This window comes from Peromyscus eremicus, chromosome 2 (assembly GCF_949786415.1).
Source record: "Peromyscus eremicus chromosome 2, PerEre_H2_v1, whole genome shotgun sequence".
NCBI classification, from domain to species: Eukaryota; Metazoa; Chordata; class Mammalia; order Rodentia; family Cricetidae; genus Peromyscus; species Peromyscus eremicus.
The window spans coordinates 78,719,652-78,739,655 of NC_081417.1; the positions used below are offsets into that span (position 1 = coordinate 78,719,652).

General features: G+C 44.2%; 1 protein-coding gene across 1 annotated transcript in view; it reads right to left on the reverse strand.

The window, feature by feature from the left end:
• The window catches only part of Susd1 (sushi domain containing 1), a 115,066-nt gene extending 97,610 nt beyond the window's left edge, over window positions 1–17,456 (reverse strand). The window contains exons 1-3 of the mRNA XM_059255808.1: window positions 17,396–17,456; window positions 16,743–16,856; window positions 12,294–12,449 (exon numbers count right to left, since the gene is read on the reverse strand). Coding sequence (XP_059111791.1) covers window positions 12,294–12,449; window positions 16,743–16,856; window positions 17,396–17,456 — 331 coding nt within the window. The remainder of the gene's footprint in view (window positions 1–12,293; window positions 12,450–16,742; window positions 16,857–17,395) is intronic.
• Window positions 17,457–20,004: the final 2,548 nt, after the last annotated feature.

Here is a 20,004-nt window from a genome sequence, read left to right on the forward strand (position 1 = left end):
AAAAGGGGGGAAAAACAGAAAAGAAGGAAGGACATTGTGGCAGTCACCTTTTCACACTGTCCATCAACCCCAATAAATGCATACACTTGTTTGCCACTGTACTGTAATTTTATTTTGTTCCCTATAGGTTCTTCGTGTAAATTCTTCATACCAAAGACATTGAAAGCATAGGAAATGTTCAATAATAAATACTTGTCAGTGTGTTGACAAGTTAAAAAAAATCCCCAAAATGAGACTCAAAAAACCAACTATATTAGAGGGCTCAGGATGTAGGTCAGCGGCAGAATGCCTGCCCAACGTAAATAAGGTCCTTGTTTCAAGGCCCAGCACACACACACACACACACACACACACACACACACACACACACACACTCTCTCTCAACAAAACACTTAATGGTAGGGGAAACCCTTAAGTCATGTCCTTGCCACACAGGCATGAAGAACTGAGTTCAGCCCCCAGCACCCACATAAAAGCCGGGAATATCCAGAGACCCATCATCCCAGCCCTGGGGAGTGAAGACGAAGGATCGGTGGGACTCGCTGGCCAGTCAATCTAGGAAATCATTAGTGAGAGATCCTGTCTCAAAAACCAAAGTGAAGAGAACCTGGGGAAGACATTCAGTGTTGATCTCAGGCTCACATATATGCATGCACACACACACACACACACACACACACACACACACATCTATCTATCACGCTTCTTCAAAAAAACCTATGCAGGGCAACGAAACGGCTCATCAGGTAAAGGTGCCTAACAACTTCAGTTTGATCCCCGAGATCCACATGGTAGGAAGAGAGAAGCTGCTCCTGTAAGTTGTTCTCTGGCTGCCATTTGTGTGCTGTGGCATGTGTGCATGTACACATACACATGCACACATATTACATTACGTTAAAAAACTAATTTTAAAAATTAAAAACTAGGGCTGGAGAGATGGCTCAGCAGTTAAGAGCACTGGCTGTCCTGCTAGAGGACCTGGGTTTGATTTCCAGCACCCACATGGCAGCTCACAATCATCTCTAGCTCCAGTCCCGGGGATTCAACACTGTCTGCTGGCTTCCGTAGGCACCAGGCATACACACGATGCACTTGTAATTCCAGCACATTTGAGGCTGAGGTAGGGGGCATGAGTTTTAGGCCAGCCTGGACTGTGAAATGAGATTCTGTCTCAAATAAAACCAACTGTAGGGTTGAGATGCAGCCCAGTGATGAAGCTTCTACCTAGTGTGCATGAGGACCTGGGTAAAATCTACAGCACTACAAACAAACAAACAATAACAAAAACTTCAGTTCCTGTACAATAAGGATGCTTTCAGAGTAAGCTTATGTCTAAAATGAGCTGGACATGGTAGTGAGTGCCAGTATCCCAGTACTTAGGAGGCTGGGGCAAGAAGTTTCTAAGTTTGAGGCCAGCTTGGACTAGCTAGAACATAAGACCCTGTCTTAAAAAACCAAAAGCAAATGCTGGAGAGACTAGGAAGTGGTCAAGAATGCTTGTGGCTCTTGCAGAGGACCTGAGTTCAGTTCTAAGCCTCCACATCAGGTGGCTCACAAATGCTGTAACTAGTTCCAGGGGATCCAAGGATGCTCCTGTCTGACTTCTGAGAGCACTACATACACATGGTGCACATAGACATGGGCAGGCACATGTGTGCACACGTGTGCACATGCACACACTGCATAGAAATAAAAATAAGTAAATTTTTAAAATCCAAACATAGTGTCACACACCTTTAAACCCAGTACTCAGGAGGCAGAGGCAGGTGGATCTCTATGCATTTGAGGCCAGCCTGGTCTACAGAGTGAGTTCCAGGCCAGCCAAGGGTACATAGTGAGATCCTGTCTCAAAAATTAAAGAAAAAAAAAAAAAACTAAATGTTTACAAAGTGGTGGGATACTTTCCTGGCATGCACATCAAATGCCCTGAATTTGATCTCCAAAGTGGCAAACATTAATAATAAATCAAATAAAAGATCTAAACTGAAGAAATGAAAGACCTAAACTGAAGTTCTTAGCATAAAACAAGTTACTGAAGAGTTAAAAAAAAAAAATGCTAGGAACAGGCAAGCATGGCTTTCCAGCCCATATGCACTGTGTGTGTGTGGTGTGATGAAGAACGGAGTCACTGGTTCTTCAGGGTTGGAATGTAGTTTCATCCCTGACATTAAAAGTGGAGAGTGGAGCTGGAGACACAGCTCAGTGACTAAGAGCACCTTTTTACTCTTTTTGAGACCTTGAGTTAGGTTCCCAGCACCCATACGGGGCCACTCACAACTGCCTTTAAGATCCAGCTCCAGGGAATTCAACACCCTCTTTTGGCATCCAGAGGTATCTGCATACACATGGCGTATATTCACATACACACACACACACACACACACACACACACACACACACACATATAAATAATAAATAATTTTTTTTAAATAGTAGAATTTTCTAGACATGTCTTAAGACTTGCTTTGGTCGACAGAATACAGCAGAGGGAACACAGAACCTGTAAACACGGTATCTTAGGGTTTCTATTCACAAAGAGATACCATAACCACAGCAATTCTTATAAAGGAAAACATTTCATTGAGGTGGCTCTCTTACAGTTTCAGAGATTCAGTTCATTATCGTCATGGCAGGGAGCATGGCGACGTGCAGGCGGACATGGCTCTGGCTACATCTTGATCAGAAACCAACAGGAAATGGACTGTCTCACTGAACATGGCTTGAGCATATATAAGACCTCAAAGCCCACAGCTTCCTCCAACAAGGCCACACCTACTCCAACAAGGCCACACCTCCCATTAGTGCCACTCCCTTTTGGGGGCCATTTTCTTTCTAACCTCCACACATGGTCTGTAAGAAGCCTGGCAGCTTCCTCATTCTTTTTCTTGGAATTCTGTGGCCATGCTATAAGAAAGTCTAGGCTATTGTGCTTAGGAGAGGCCTCAAGGAAAGTCCCTGAGGAGGAACTGCCATTGGAATGGAGAAGCCATGTGGGGAACTGAAGTGATAAAGCCTTTTGTAAGTATGGAGGTTTTAACATATGAAAGGCCTCCTTTTGTCTGTCATCTAAGGCACCAGTTCAGTGTACGCACACAGTCACTCAGTCCATAGCAGATACAACAAGAATCATATGATTGAACCAGAAATTGTGGGAAATATCAAAATGTTCAGTGTGTGTGTGTGTGTGTGTGTGTGTGTATACATGTTGATGTGTGTGTGTGTATACATGTTGATGTGTGTGAGTGCAGGCATGCATATGCCACATGGCATGCAGGTGGCCAGGGAACAACCTCAGATATTGGCCTTGTCTTCCACCTCATTGGGGGCAGGTTTCTCTGTTGTCTAGTGCTGCATACACCACACTAGCTGGCTCAGAAGGCCACAGGGATTCCCGGCTCCACCTCCCATCTCACCATGAGAGAGCCACATTACAGCTACCATGTGTTCCCACATCCGGCTTTACACGGATCTGAGGATCTGAACTCCAGTCTTCACTTTATCCACGGAACCACCTTTTCCTCAGTCCATAAATTGCTCTTTAAGCCACTAAACGTGAGGGGATCTTTGGGTGGCAGCAATAAACAATCGGAATACCCTGAACACATGAAGGGCTCAAATAAGTGCAGTTAAGAAGATAAAACATCGATTTTCAAGGGGGAATTTCTAGGAATACAATGAAACCTTACAAACTGAAAACAAAATGTGAATGCTAAAAATAAAAACTCAAAAAGACATTAAACCATAGACGGGCTACTGCTGGAAAACAGGTTTGTGAATCCCAACTTGAGGAATCCTCCCAAGACACAGTGAAAAAGTTGGTGTGAGACAGAAATCACGAGATAAAAAGCGAGGTCTTACAGAGGCAGACGAAAAAGAGCCGAGAACTGTTGAAGAAAAACTGAAGAAATAGAGGGAGCCTGTGCAAGAGCTCATCTCAGTGAGGGAAAGGCGCCCCGGCCCACACATCCCAATCCCGGTCACAAGCATGAAGACTGCAGACAACAGCTACTCTCCTGGGGACAGCACAGGACTCTGGCTGAAAGACGAAACTCAAACCTGGCCATCAGGGCTCCGGAGGGGTGCGACCACACCCCTCCCGTTGGCTCTCCCTGAAGCTCCAGTACCTGGTCCCCAGGGCCCAGTCTCAATCTTCCCATGGCTCGGCACAGGGCACCTACTGCAGCCCTGTCCACACCTCCAGGAAGAGGGCAAGCATGTAGCTGGTAGGGAAGTCTTTGATACAAGGACCAGAGCTACTTCAAAAGCCCGGGATAATAAAAGAAGGAAGGAGTACCACGACCACGTTCAAAAGCAGTCTCCAGAAGAACCAAACCAGAGACACAAAAGCGGGTTTCCGGTTGCCTTGGTCAGTCGGAAGTGAGGAGACTGGTGAGGTGGGCTTTGGTGGGAAGATGGAAGATCTTCAAAACTCAGTGGTGATACTGTGGAAATCTATGACTACAATAACCACCAGTGCACTGTACAGTTTAGGTGGGCAGGCATGTTTCAGGATACTTGATGAAGCAGCTAGTTTTAAGAGAGAAAGAGCAAACCGGGTACGGCAGTTAGTACTTGTAATCCTAGCACTTGGGGGCTGTGGCAGGTGGATTACTACCAGTTCGAGGCCAGCCTGGCCTACTTAGTAAGTCTCAGGCCAGCCTTGGCTACAGATTCATATCCAGCCTAGAGGAAGGAGGGAGCGAGGGAGCGAGGGAAGGAGGGACAGGCAGACAGGAATATACCCCTTGGGATAGATCATCAAAAACAAACACATAAATATGTGTGTATGGGTGTTATGTAAATGGTAGTTGTTAAAAGAAAAGGAAAACAAAACTTGAAAGTCGTTCTGAAATCCATAAATAAGAAAATAAGAAAGCCCCCGAGAAAAGGAATGGGAAGCTGTGAGGACTCACTCGACCTGACCTAGGACTTCCTGTCTGGAACACAGGGCTTCCCAGCAACTGAGTAACATTTAGAGTTCTAAGAAAGGGAACAAAACAGCATGCTCTGGCTAAGCAATGGTAGTTCCGAATAATGATTTCAGGAATTGCACCACTGACATTTCTTTTCTAAAAAGAAGAGCTGAGAAAGTACTCTAGGCAGTGAATCAGACCAGAATAAAGAGTGTCAAAGGGAAGTGGTTGGGAGTGTCGCTCAGACGCAGAGCAAGTACTCAGCAGGCTGGAGGCCTGGGTTCATTTCCCAGCACTGCAAAAATATTGAGGGAAATTAAAGATACCACGAAGAATGAGGAGGTCGAAAACCAGTCAATGATTGACAACACAATCACAGGACCAGGGGCACTTGTTATGAAAAGAGTCTTAAAGTATAAATAATACAAAATAAAATCAACACCAATTTGGGTCTATTTGTTTCTTTTAAAAAAAGATCTGTTTATTTTCATTTACGTGTATGTTTGCCTGCATGTGTGTATGTGCATCATGAACGTGCCTGGCGCCCAAGGAAGCCAGAGAGGGCACCAGATCCCCTGGAACTAGAGTTGCAGATATGGTTCTGAGCTGCCATGCGGGTGTGAGAATCAAACTCAGGTCCTTTGCAAAGGCAACAAGTGCTCTTAACTGCTGAGCCATCTCTCCAACCCTAAGGACACATTTTAAGATGATTTTGTCCCTGGAGACATCAACACCGTTGCTAGGTTTGACTCATTCTAGCTTGTACTGTACTTCTGCTCACCTGTCAATTGAACGAGAAACATCTGCAGAGCTATTCAACAAACCACAGCAATAGAGACAGCCACCCCACCTTCTCTAGGAAACATCTTGAAAAATACCGAGTGAGAATAAATGAGGGGCTTTTCATTGAACTTCCAAATGTGGGTAAGTAGCGAGGGTATGGAAAAGACGTGGGACTTCTGGCTGCTGACCAACGCTGTAGGAGTCACCACAGTCATTATCAGTTAGCTTTGTGTACAGTCACTCAACAACCTAATAGCCATAATTGTCATAATTATTGCTAATAACGATAATGGCTGCATGTCATCTTCCACATGTCAAGCACTGTCCTAAACACTTCATTATTTATTAAATACTATATTCATCTTATTTAATTTCCACAATAGCCCCTTTGGAGGTTACTAAAGCAGACAAAGAGGTTAAGCAATTGGTTCAGACATCAATGGAAACTCCCGGATTCGAAGGCAAGTACCTACCTAGAAGTCCACATTCAGAACCACTCACTACCATCATTCAATTGTGCCCAAGTACTTACCTAGAAGTCCACATTCAAAACCACTCATTACCATCATCCAATTGTGCCTAGGTACTTACCTAGTAGTTCACATTCAGAACCACTCACTACCATCATCCAATTGTGCATTATGCAATCAATAGTTCTCTATCTTATAGAATCAAAGATGTAATTAATTGCCTTAGTTAAGTTCAGATGTGCCTATCACATACAACTAAGATTGCTGTGACATAATTTTGACTTTTTGTTTTGTTTTTTTGAAACAGGGCTTGTGTAGCCCTAGCTGTCCTGGAACTTGCTCTGTAGACCAGACTAACCTCAAACTCAGAGATCTGCCTGCCTCTGCCTCCCAAGTGTTGGGATTAAAGGCATGTACTATCACCACCTGGCAATTTTGAATTTCTTTTAAGATTTCTTTTTATTTATGTGAATGTATGCATGCCTTTGTGTATATGTGCCACATGAGTGCAGGTGCCCTTGAAGGCCAGAAGAAGATGTTGTATCCTCTGAGCTAGAGTTACAGGCAGTTGTGAGCCATCCAACGTGGGTGCTGGGACCTGAACCCAGGTCTTCTAGAAGAGCAACAAGCGCTCTTAACTACAAAGAAATCTCTCTAGTCCCATGACTTTGATTTTTAATCATCTGCTGCCTTATAATGTTTAGAAATTATCCCTTCTCTAATCCATTCTAGAATCTTAACTGATTGACCTATCAAGCTTACCAGAATTACCCCCTGAGGTGGGAGAGACTCCATGTCATCATCAAGACTTTGTGTTTAATGATAGACTATTTCTGTTGATAATCTGCACTGCGTTTGAGCATTGGAGCTGAACATCTGAGTAAATATGTAACATTTTAACGATAAAATAATAATGTGAAAATTACCATCTTAACCATTTTTAAGAGTACAGTGTAGTACGTCGGGAACAGTCACAGGGTTGTATGCCATGGCCCCCAGTAGCCATATTTAGGACTCTTTCTATCTCGTAAAAGTGAAGCTCTATGCCTATTGACATTAATGCCCTTAGGTCCCCCTCTTCCCATCCCCTGGCAAACACCCTGTCTCTATAAATTTGGCAATTTTGTGCCTCAGTGGAATGTTTCCTCAACATCATGTCTTTAAAGTTCATGCACACTACAGCATGTGTAAAATGCGTGTGTATGTGTGTGTGTGAGAGAGAGACAGAGACAGAGACAGAGACAGAGAGAGGTTGAATCTAGACCATTGCCCATGCTAAGCATGTGCCCTATGCTGTGCCCCCTCCCTCCTTCTGAAAGCTGAACAACGAACGCTCACACTGATGTGCACTGTCTCCATCTTCCATCTGTGGATGAACAGCTGGAGCACTTCTGTGACGTTCCTTGGCTATCATGAACAATGCTACTGTGAACGTGGGTATACAAACGTCTTTTTAAGATTCCAATTTCAATCGTTTGGGGGCAAATGTCCAGAAATTGAATTGCAGAACCATGTAGTAATTTTATTTTTAATTTTTGAGGAAATATCATACCATTTCTTCACACAATACCCTATTTTACATTTCCACTTGGAAAAATTCCTGGAGGAAACCCTAAGGCAGAAACAAGCCAAATGGGTGGTTCACCACAGAGAGCAGGCAGTCTGAGTGTCATTACACATTTGAGCGGAGGCCAGGCCAGGCTCACGCACTGAGCAGCAGGAGAGAAGCAGCTTGGGAACATTTGCTCTCTTAGAAAAAGTTTGCTGCCCTAGGCAAAGGCCAGTTGACCTAACCCGGACTGGGAAATGGGTAAGAACTGAGATCTAGGCATGAAGGTGTGAGGCGGACACGGACTGGAAAATGGGTAAGAACTGAGATCTAGGCATGAAGGTGTGAGGCGGACACGGACTGGGAAATGGGTAAGAACTGAGATCTAGGCATGAAGGTGTGAGGCGGACACGGGTGAGAGAGAAGTCCCCAGGAGCTGCTAAGTGACAACACTCCTCGGTTCTTTTTGTCACTTTCTCCTTTCTCAGCCATGAGTGAAGGGGTTCCATTCCTCCATAAGCAAGAGCACAAGGCCCAAACAACGCAGGAAATTCCCATGCAGGATGGTACTCAAGACTTGGGGACTCAAAAGGCATGGGGAAGTCACCCTGAAGCTTTCGACAGACCCTGGGAGACCCATGCCTACTCGGAGGCCCCTGGGCAGGGCAATGACAGTCCCCAACCTTACTCCACATGGGTCTCAGTTCTCTCCACTAACTCTCAGACTACTCTCACACTGCTGTTGCTGAAGACCTTGCCTCATGGCAAGGTTTCGGTGACTTGTAGAGTCATGCAGGGCATCTTCGGACACCAGAACATCTTCTGGTTTTCCAGAATTGACTGGCGTCAGTCCATACTCGAACCACTGTAGCTCATTCCTCCTCTATCACTGGTGACCTCCAAAGACGTCTGTCACCAGCTCTGGAGCCTGGCAAATTACAACGTATTCCTGGAAGAAGATCCCTCAGAATACAGGGAGCTGGCTTCAGGGACCGAGGCTCCAAACAAACACCGGATAAAGGTTGATACCCCACAAACTGGACCTACACCCCAACTAGCATCCACTCATGTCTCTCTGGCAACTGATTTTGAAGTGTTGGGCTTCTTAGCACCAGCAAGAAAAAAGCACCGATCGGCTTTTCCAAGGGGCCAATTGACCTCAAAATGAAAAGTCAAGGGAATGACCACCAATGAATATGGGCTTCATTATGGGGTTATGGCCACTGGCAACAGTAGCATGACTGTAAATATCCTAAACCCACTGAATTAAACACTTCAAAAGAAGGGAAATTAGTGAATGTGAATTGTGTCTGTTTTTCAAAACAGGAACGATCACCAATAATTGCAAGAAATAGAATAAATACACGAGGGCCTGTGCAGGATCTTGTCCAGGCAGGCTGGTTTTGGTTGGCTGGCACCTATTTGACCCTTGCAGAAAATATTTCCTTCTCTCTTTTCCTGTTCTTTGCCCCCCTCCCCCACTTCATCTTTCCAACCTCTGCTTGTTTGCTGTGCAAACCAGAGATCAAACCCAGGACCTTGCTTTTGCTAGGTAAGTGTTCTACCACTGGGGCTACAACCTCAGCTCCATTCTTTCTTCCTATCTTTTGGGTGTTTTTTGTTTTGTGTTGTTTTGTTTTTTATTTTTTTTTTTTTCTTTCTTTTCGAGACAGGGTTTCTCTGTGTAGCTTTGCGCCTTTCCTGGAACTCGCTTTGGAGACCAGGCTGGCATCGAACTCACAAAGATCCGCCTGGCTCTGCCTCCCGAGTGCTGGGATTAAAGGCATGCGCCACCACCGCCCGGCCTGTTTTTTATTTTTTGAGACAGGGACTCACTGTGTAGTGTGGCTTTGCCTGGCCTGGAACTCACAGAGATCCACCTGCCTTTTCCTCTCAAGTACTAAGGTTAAAGGTGTGTGCCACCACACCCGGCCATTCTTCCTAACTTTTAAAAGTTGAATGCATCCTTCAAAACAATACTGACGCAGGTTTTAAAGAGCAATCTCAGGTATCATGTCTCCTAGACCATCCCCAGGTCTCTTCCTCACTGCTAAGATAAGGGCCACCCTTGGATTCCAGGTAACACCTTTGCTCACTTTTCACTGACACGTGACAGGGAAATTGTCTGCCTGTCATCTCCCACTGGTACTTCCTTGGCAGAGAAGAAAACCATTAGAAATGTATCTAAATGAGCTTGATAATAGATCATCATCATACACGGTTTTTAAAATTAGCATCTCACCAGGCATGGTGTCGCACACCTTTAATCCCAGCACTAAGGAGGCAGAGGCAGGCAGATCTCTGAGTTTGAGGACAGCCTGGTCTATGGAGTGAGTTCCGGAATAAGTTCCAGAACAGTCAGAGCTACACAGAGAAACCTTGTCTCAAAAAAAAAAAAAAAAAAAAAGCGACTCTTCTTATAATGTGCAACATCTTCTTATAATATGGCAACATCACAGTTTCGTTTTTTGTTTTGTTTTGTTTTGTTGATTTTTCGAGACAATGTTTTTCTGTGTAGTTTTGGTGCCTGTCGTGGGTCTCGCTCTGTAGGCCAGGCTGACCTTGAACTCACAGAAATCCGCCTGGCTCTGCCTCCCGAGTGCTGGGATTAAAGGCGTGGGCCACCACCCAGCATCACATTTTAAAACCACATAGCAGTAATTTGTTGCAAAGACAACATGACACTGGATACAATGTGTTCTCCGGGACAATATACTCATTCTTGGTAAGAAAAAGCTGAATGTATGAATGTATCCTTCCAGGAATTTCATCTTGGCACAGGTCAAGTAGAATGGCAGAGGCCAGAAGCTGGGGTTCCTAGCCATAGAAAGATCAAACACGCTCTGCTTTCCTTCCTTCCCTGAAAACCCGGAAATACCACAAAGCTTTTAAACAGTCATAGAGCCTATGTCCAGCAGCTCAGAACCACGAGGAGTTTCTGGTCTCTCTCCTTTGTGACTGACTGTTCAGGGACCTGAGAAAGCTGAAGAGCTGTATTATCAGGATATACTACCTAGAAACAGAGCTCCCCCAGAGTCAGGAACATCAGGAGGGCTTTTCTTATGGGTTCCATTCAACCAACATATGCCCAGGAATCTCACCAACAAGATTGCTGTGGTGCCAAAAGTCACATTCCTAACTCAGCTGAGCCTGTGTTGGCAAGCCCTCTTCATGACAATGCCTCCTATGAGGCACAGAAACCCTTGGCGTTTAGTGGGTGCTGTGCTTAGTTACAGGAACATGAACCTGGCACACAGTCTCCAGAGAGGCCAGCCTCATGGTTCATAATAAAAAGGTTTAAACACAAGCCAGCAAGATGGCTCAGTGGGTATGAGAATCTACTGCTCAAATAACCTGAGTTCAATCCCCACGACCAGCAGGAAAAGAATAGAACTCCGAAGATAGTTCTCTGACGTCCTCCCCCCCACCACACACACATACACACACACATGCACACAGGCCTATTCTCTCTCTCTCTCTCTCTCTCTCTCTCTCTCTCTCTCTCTCTCTCTCTCTCTCACACACACACACACACACACACACACACACACACACCATACATATATACATCATACATGCACACATGAACACACATACTCATAAACACATATAATAAATTTTACATGTTTAAACACCGAAAACTAGAAAAACAGTAAATCATATCAGGCGCCCACCCTCCAAAAAGCATAAATTATCCAATCAGTGTTCACATTTTGTCATTTAAAACTGCTCACAGAAATCATAACGCAAAATACTTCATAATAATGCCCCAGACAATTCAACATCTTTCAAAATAATAACTTTCTATAGACCACAATACCATTAGCCCATCTAACAGCATGTCTTCATTGGGGTTTCCACTGCTCTGATAAAACAGCATGGCCACAAACAGCTTGGGAAGGAAAGAGTTATTTTATCTTACAACTCTCCGTTCATACTCCATCTCTGAGAGAAGTCAGGACAAGAACCTGGAGGCAGGAGCTGATGCAGAGGCCATGGAGGGATGCTGCTTACTGGCTTGCTCTTCATGGCTTGCTCAGCCTGCTTTCTTTTTTTTTTTTTTTTTTTTTTTTTTTTGGTTTTTCGAGACAGGGTTTCTCTGTGTAGTTTTGCACCTTTCCTGGAACTCACTTCATAGACCAGGCTGGCCTTGAACTCACAGAGATCCGCCTGGCTCTGCCTCCCGAGTGCTGGGATTAAAGGCGTGCGCCACCACCGCCCGGCAGCTTAGCCTGCTTTCTAATAACAACCAGGATCACCTGCCCAGGGGTGGCACCATCCACAGTATGCTGGGCCCTCCCACATCAATCATTAATCAAGAAAATGCCTGACATGTTTGCCTATAAGCCAGTCTTATGGAGGCATTTTTTTCAATTGAGGCTTTCTCTTCCCAAATGACTCTAAGTTGTGTCAAATTGATATAAAGCTAGCCAACCCACAATATTAGCATTCATTCTCTAAAACCGACTAATACTACTTAGTCTATGTCCAAGTTCAAGGCTTTCCACCATGATTCTACCCTCCACTCATCAAGTGCTGTGTCAACACCAAGTGGCCGTCACCACAGCCCCTTAGTACCTGTACAGAAGGTGCCATCATTGGGAATGAATGTCTTGTTGTTGTTTGTAGCTCGGTAGCCTTTGTGGCAAACGCAATAGAACCCTCCAGGGGTGTTGTGGCAGGACGTGTGGTTCCCACAGATCACAGTGGCTCCAAACTGGCACTCATCTTTATCTGCAGATGGACACACAGAAAGGACTCACACCAAAGCTTCCTGTCCACACCATGTGTCTCACCCAGAGACCTCTCCAATGTAGACTAAGGGATCTCTACTCTGCAACAACAGCTTAGCGATCTCTTTGTTTCTCCAGCCTCATGTTTTCCAGACTAACGGGAACCAGACTCTCATAATTATGTACCTTCTGTATACAAAACCACAAGAGAAACACAACTTTCTAATCTGGGAATCCATCTTCCTTGAAGATTGGCAGCAGGTTAGTTTTTAATTTTTTTCACATTTAAGAAAAAAATAATAAAGGGTTGGAAATGTAACTCTGTGGGGGAGTTCCTGTGCCTAGTATCCATGAAGTTCTGGGTTCAATCCCATGAGAGTAATAATACTTTCAAAATTAAACATTAGCGGATCAGCTAGGCCGCTCAGAGAATAAAGGGGCTTGCCAGAGGTTTGACAACCTCAATTATATCCCCAGGACCTACAAAGTTGAAGAAAAGAACCAATTCCCAAAAGCTGTCCTCTGACCTCCAAGTGTGACACACGTGTGCATACACAGATAAAACGTAATAAAAATAAAATGTAAAAGCGTAATGACTGAGGAGATGTGGGTAAAGTGTTTGCAAATCCCCACAACCCACATGGAGCCAGACATGGCAGCATGCATCTGTAATCCCAATGCTCCTGTGGAGAAATGGGGAGGTGGAGACAGGAGAATGCCCAAGGGCTCAGTGGCCAGCAAGCCTGGTGTACACCGTTGCAAAGCAACAAGAGACACTGTCGTAAACAAGGTGGAAGGTGAGGACCCAACACTAGAGGCTGTCCTCTGACTGACAGCATGCACACACTCACAATATACACAAAGACACGTACGCACATGAACAAACACGTACCACACACATACATTAATTTAATTTAATAGAAATTTGATAAAGCCGGGGAAAACAAGCCTAGAACAATCTCATTTCCAACTCAGCCACTTTCTTGGTCTTTTCAGTATTAGAGAATTAGGGCTAGTAGTATATGTTGGCTAACTATGTGTTATGTCAGTGAGTGAAGGTGTCCTTGGAGGCCAGATGCCCTGGAACAGAAGTCACAAGTGTCATGAGCCATCTGACAGAGCTGCCGGGAACCAAACCCAGGTGTTGTGGAATATTACTTTAACTATGTAAAGGTGTGTTACATTTGTTTATGCTTCATTTGTTTAATTATGTAAAGAGGGGTTGCTCTTTTACGTTGCCTGCCAAAGGCATCTGATTGGTCTAATAAAAAGCTGAACAGCCAATACCTAGGCAGTGGAGGGCTAGGTGTGGCTGGTGGGCAGAGAGAATAAGTAGGAGGAGAAATCTAGGCTCGGCCTCCAGGGCACAGAGGTAGGCTGCTATAGCCAGCACCCTTTGAAGTTTTCAGCTGCATCTAGTACACAACTCAAGGGTAAAACGATCTGTGTTAAGATTTGCCTGAGAGAGCAGGGAACTGAACGCTCAAGCCGCAGCTCGGTCGAGTGCACGGCTCAGGTGACAAACGACACAGAGCTTTTGGGCACACGCCGACCTGTGCCCTGGCCTTTGTCCTGCTTTCTCAGAACATGTCTGTGTTACTCCCCTACTCCTGTGATAAAACACCGTGACAGGCAACTAGAAGAAGAAGAAGAAGAAGAAGAAGAAGAAGAAGAAGAAGAAGAAGAAGAAGAAGAAGAAGAAGAAGAAGAAGAAGAAGAAGAAGAAGAAGAAGTGTATTTAGCCTTACAGTTCCAGAGGTGTAGAGGCGTGGCCACAAGCAACAGGCAGGGCTGCAGGAGCAGGAAGCTCGGAGCTCACACCTTCAACCACAAGCACGAAGCAGACAGAGCAAACCAGAAGCAGGGTGCTCTGAACTCTCAAAGCCCACCCCCAATGACGTACTTCCTCCAGCAGGCTGCACCACCTCACCAAACAGCACCACCAACTAGGGACCAAGTGTCCCAACACGGGAGCCTAGAGGGGTCATGTCTCATTTAAACTGATACAATGTTCCCCTGAAGGTTTCAATTGGCCTATTTAGGTTTGTAGAAAGTTTTAGAATTCTTAAGTCCTTTGACGTAATGCCGTATTATGGTACCTTTGGCACATGATAACCTCACTAGTAACCTCCATTGTGCACACAGCAGTCCAAGTACTAGGACAGGCAGTGACTAGTGGGAACAAATGCAGAAACGTTGTGACGCTGTCTCCTCTCCTAGGAGATGCACCTATTGCTTGGAAGTCGAAGGGCAATGAAGAGCACAGTTAGCAGCATCCAGGAGAGAAGGAGTTCCTTAGAGCAGTGCTCCTCACCCTTCCTAACACTGCAACCCCTTAACACAGTTCCTCATGCTGGGGTGACCTCCCAGCCATAACATTATTTTCGTTGCTACTTCATAACTGTAATTTTGCTACTGTTATGAATCATAATTTAAACATCTGTGTTTTCCAATGGTCTTAAGCGACCCTTGTAAAAGGGTTGTTGGACCTCCCAGAGGGGTTGCGACCCACAGGTTGAGAAACCACTGCCTTACAGGACCCGCCATCCAGATCCTCAGCTCCAGCTGCTAGCAAAGGAGCACATACTGTTGAGGGAAAAGTAGGAAAAATTCCCTAAGAAACCTGACTGCAAAGCAGCCACAATTCTTCCAGGAAGAGCCCTCTGGAGTGAGACTGGTCAAAACAGGTGAAAGTCCAGCCTGCAGAATGGGCAATGGTGGCTACAGGGACAGCTTGTATCCGTGAAATGGAATGGGACTCGACCAACCTTTCGAATAGGACTGTTTGAACGCAGGATTGAATTGTTACTTTTCTTTAAGGAGTTAAAAAAAAAAAAAAAGGAAACTCACATGAAGACAAAGGGCTGGGGGATGGCTCAGCAGGTTAAAATCACGTGACACACAAGCCTGAGAGCCTATGTTCAAAGCCCCAGCCAGAACCTCTGTAAAAGGCCAGGCATGGCCTGACCGGGTGGTGCACACATTTAGTCCTAGCACCCAGGAGGCAGAGATGGATGCTACAGAGTGAGTTCCAGGACAGACAGGGCTATGTAGAGAGACCCTGCTTCAAAAGAAAGAAAAAGAAAGAGAGAGAGAGAGAGAGAGAGAGAGAGAGAGAGAGAGAGAGAGAGAAGGAAGGAAGGAAGGAAGGAAGAGAGAGAGAGGAAGAGGAGGAAGAGAGGGGGAGGGAAAGAGAGAGAGAGAGAGAGAGAGAGAGAGAAGGAAGGAAGGAAGAAAGGAAGGGAGAGAGGAAGAGGAGGGAGAGAGGGGGAGGGAGAGAGAGAGAGAGAGGCAGACATGGCCATGGAGGGTGACGGGGACTTCTTGGCTGACAGCCTGGCTCCAGGTTCGATGGGAGACTCTGTCTCAAGGTGGACAGTGACAAAGAACACTCAGCGTCTTCCTCTGGCCTCTGCACATACCTCTACACACACACACACACACACACACACACACACACACATACATGTGCACACACAAGACATGTGCACACACGTCCTCACTCACACACGAAAATCAACACAAACATATTTCAACAAGGCATGGACACTGCCTGTCCACAGCTACAAGGCAAACCCTTTACAGCATATAGCAAGGAGGAAACTGAAAAGTTATCGTGTTTAGTATACTTAAATTGTTAAGACATTCTCTCTGAATTGTGCTTGAATCTCAATGTTATCTGATTGTCCTGGCATGGACACCATGAGGCAAAAAAAAAGAAGAAGGAGGAGGAGGAGGAGGAGGAGGAGAAGGAGAAGGAGAAGGAGAAGGAGAATCATCTTAGCTGCATCTGGTCTAAACAACCTTGAAGTCATTTTAAAGTATTCCTTGAAGTCATCCCAAAGGGTCACAACTACAAGAATTCAGAGGACAGATTCGGATGGACATAAGTCATTTTATCCATTAATCAAAAATCCCCAATAGGAAAGAAGGCTTTATTTTCCTCCATGATATTAAGATAAGCAGTTTTATATCAAAACAACCTAAGAAATTAAGAAATGTAATATTTGCTTTTGTTGTTAAGTTAAACTTGGGACACAAAACAGACTTCAAATCTGTGTAGGTCAAAGTTTCCAGAGAGTTCAGGTCAACGGCATCTAACACGAGGGATTCTTCCTTGGCAACACCAGAAAAGAGCTATATCTTAACAATAAAAGCAAGATTCTGTTGTAACTGGCAAAAACCCATTAAGAAAAATGTGAACAAAGTAACAATGCTTGCCCTGCATGGACTCAAACTGGAGAGCCTTTGGTTTTGATTCACATTTTCAGCTTAACCCACCCCTGAAACTTACCAACACACCGTGTCCTCCCGTTGCCCCAAAACCCGTAGTTGCAAATGCAGATCCTCTTCCCATCTTTTTGCTGGCACGTGGCATGTTCGTGGCAAGTGGCACAGACATCTAAATCTAAGTCAGAAACACATGTGTCCAAAACGGGAAGTTAAAAGTGAGAAATGTTTAGTCAATGGACATGTATCACAGAGAACCAAGACGTGAATACCAAAATAAAACAGGTCAAGTTCCAATCTCATCCTTAAGACCTTCAACAGTGACTCACTGTCCATAATATATAATGCACATTCCTCTGCCAATCTGTCTTCTCATCAACTCCTCCAGCTTCTTGTTCCCAAAATCCAACTGCATGGTACCTTCCAGGCAGAAGGGACAACTACTATCTACTACCTACTACCTACTACCTACGACCTACTATCTACTACCTACTACCTACAACCTACTACCTATGACCTACTACCTACTACCTACCACCTACTACCTACTATCTACTACCTACTACCTACCACCTACTACCTACCACCTACCACCTACTACCTACTATCTACTACCTACTACCTACCACCTACTACCTACTACCTACCACCTACCACCTACTACCTACTATCTACTATCTACTACCTACTACCTACTACCTACTACCTACTATCTACTATCATCCTTGTCATCATGATCATGATGCTCCAACTTCAGGTTCCCAAACTCCAACTGCATGGTACCTTCCAGAAGGGTCTACTACCTACTATCTACGACCTATTACCTACTATCTATTATCTACTATTATCCTTGTCATCATGATCATGATGCTCCCTTCACCTGGAATGCCTATGCCCTCTTCTCTACTTGTCTGGAACTCACTCTTATTTTCAGGAGCCAGCCAAAATGCCTCATTCTCCCTGAAGTCTTCTCCACTCCTAAGGAAAGGTGTACACACTTTCTAATCTCCCATAAAATATGTATACTCCCATAACAATCATGTTAATCTCTAAATATGTTTAATCCTCTCTTGGCACTATGAATGAACCATATGATTTTTACAGCACAATATAGACACTCAACATATTTTTATTGGCTGGATAAAGAGATCTAAAATGGGGACTGGAGAGATAGCTCAGAGGCTGCTTTCCCATAGGTCCCGGGTTCAATTCCTACCACTCATATGGTGGTTCACGACCACCAGTAACTCCAGTCTCAGGGGATCCAACACCCTCTTCCAATCTTCTGGCCTCAGCAAGCACTATATACACATGGCGTACAGACATACATGCAGGCGAAGCACCCATACACATAAAATAAATCTAAAATGTGACTTGCTACAGCTCCAAAAGCAAAGGCAAGGGAGAGGAACGCATCTGCCAATACCCTCTCTCTTTTCCTTTAGGGAAAAAGTGAGTGTGTTTAAGATCCCAAGTCCCAACAGCATGGCCAGACCCCAGTTACTCAGATAAACAGCAGAAATATTTGAAGCTAAAACTCTTAAAACGTCTCAGCTTACCAAATGGTGATATATGACCTGAGATCAAACAAGAATTTCTGCTCAAGGCTGTGTAGAATATTGCGTTTCCTGCCTGTGTCTCTGTAATTTCAGGAGTGGCCTAGTGAGGAGAATGTTCCAGCATAGAATTTCATCCTAGTCTTGGCTTCTTACTTACCCAGATAACACAGCCTAGCCCTCAGGCCGCTCCAGGCACGAGACCAACAGAAACTGGGAGATTCCTAAATACTCTTAACCATGTCTCTTCCTTTTGTTTTTCATTTTACTAACAAAAGACAACACATGAGAGGCCAGCCCAGGCTAAATGAGAGTCCATCAAACAAATGCAAACAATAAATACAAGTAAAATCAAAGATAACGTAGAAACAAAGCAAACCACTAATGCTTACCGATACCAAATTAACCATGGAATATCTATAAACATCCCATGACCATAAAAATGCAAAAAAAAAATATATTATCTGACCATCATGGAATAATGGAATAAAACTTCAAAGCAACACCTATGTCTAGAGGTTGGAGAGATGGCTCAGCAGTTAAGAGCACTGGCTGCTCTTCCAGAGGACCTGGGTTCAACTCCTAACACCACATGTCTGTTCACAACTGTCTGTGACTCCAGTTCCAGGGGATCCAGCACCCTCACACAGACATCTATGCAGGCAAAACACCAATGTGCATAAAGTACAAATAAATAAACAATACTGAATTGTTGAAGAAAAACAAAACAAAACAAAACACTGTCTGAGGTAGTACTAAATGTACATACAGGAATTTTTTTTAATTATGAGTTAAAAAAAAAAAACCCTATGTCTAGTTTCCTCCAAAGAAACCCACTTATGCAACATTCTCCTAAAGCATTCACCAGACAAAGGTAATGTCCAAGCTAAAATGCATAATGATAGATATAAAAACTTACTGCAGAAAATTTGAGTTTGTTATGCTTTCATATTTTTAAAAAGTAATTTTAAAAAAAAAAAAGCAACCACAGAAGAGACCTAGAATTTTAATGAAAGAAGTTTGGGGGGGGGGAAGAAAATATGGGTTTAAACATTAGAAAAGAATATTTTTAAAAACAAAAGAAAGATTTCTTGGTAAACACTGAAGATTTCAAGTACTCCCAATCCCCTTACACCTCAAAAAAAAAAAAAAAAGAAAGAAAGAAAAGAAAAGAAAAGAAAAGAAAAAACAAACAACAACAAAAAACCCATGAAATGAAAGATTAGAAAGGTGTAACTCTTTCTGGATGTGTGTGGAGGGGTGCATGTATATTAGATGTATGTAGAATGTATGTAGATGTGCGTGTATATGTGTGCACCTATACAAGAAGGCCATAGGACAACTGCAGTACTATTTATTCCTCAGGCATTGTCTACATGTTTTGTTTTGGTTATTGGCACAGGATCTCTCACTCCCTCACCAAGCAGGCTAGGCAGGCTAGCTGGTGAGCCCCAAAGCATCTCTACCTCCCCAGCCCCTAAGAGTATAAATCTTAAAATGGGTGATGAGAGCAGACAAAGGATGCTAGCAATTATTTCAGATGGGAAAGAGATCAATTCGTAGTAACTGCTTTGCAGAGAGGAAGAAACAAAAGTCCCTGGGTACCTACAGAGACAAGGTGTAAGCCATATAAGCCATGGAGTAATGCTGCTTACTGGCTTGCTCCTCCTGACTTGCTCGGTCTATTTTCTCACATCATTCAGGACCACAGCCCACAGTGGGTGGAGTCCTACCACATCAATCAAGAAAATGCCATGGACTTGCCCACAG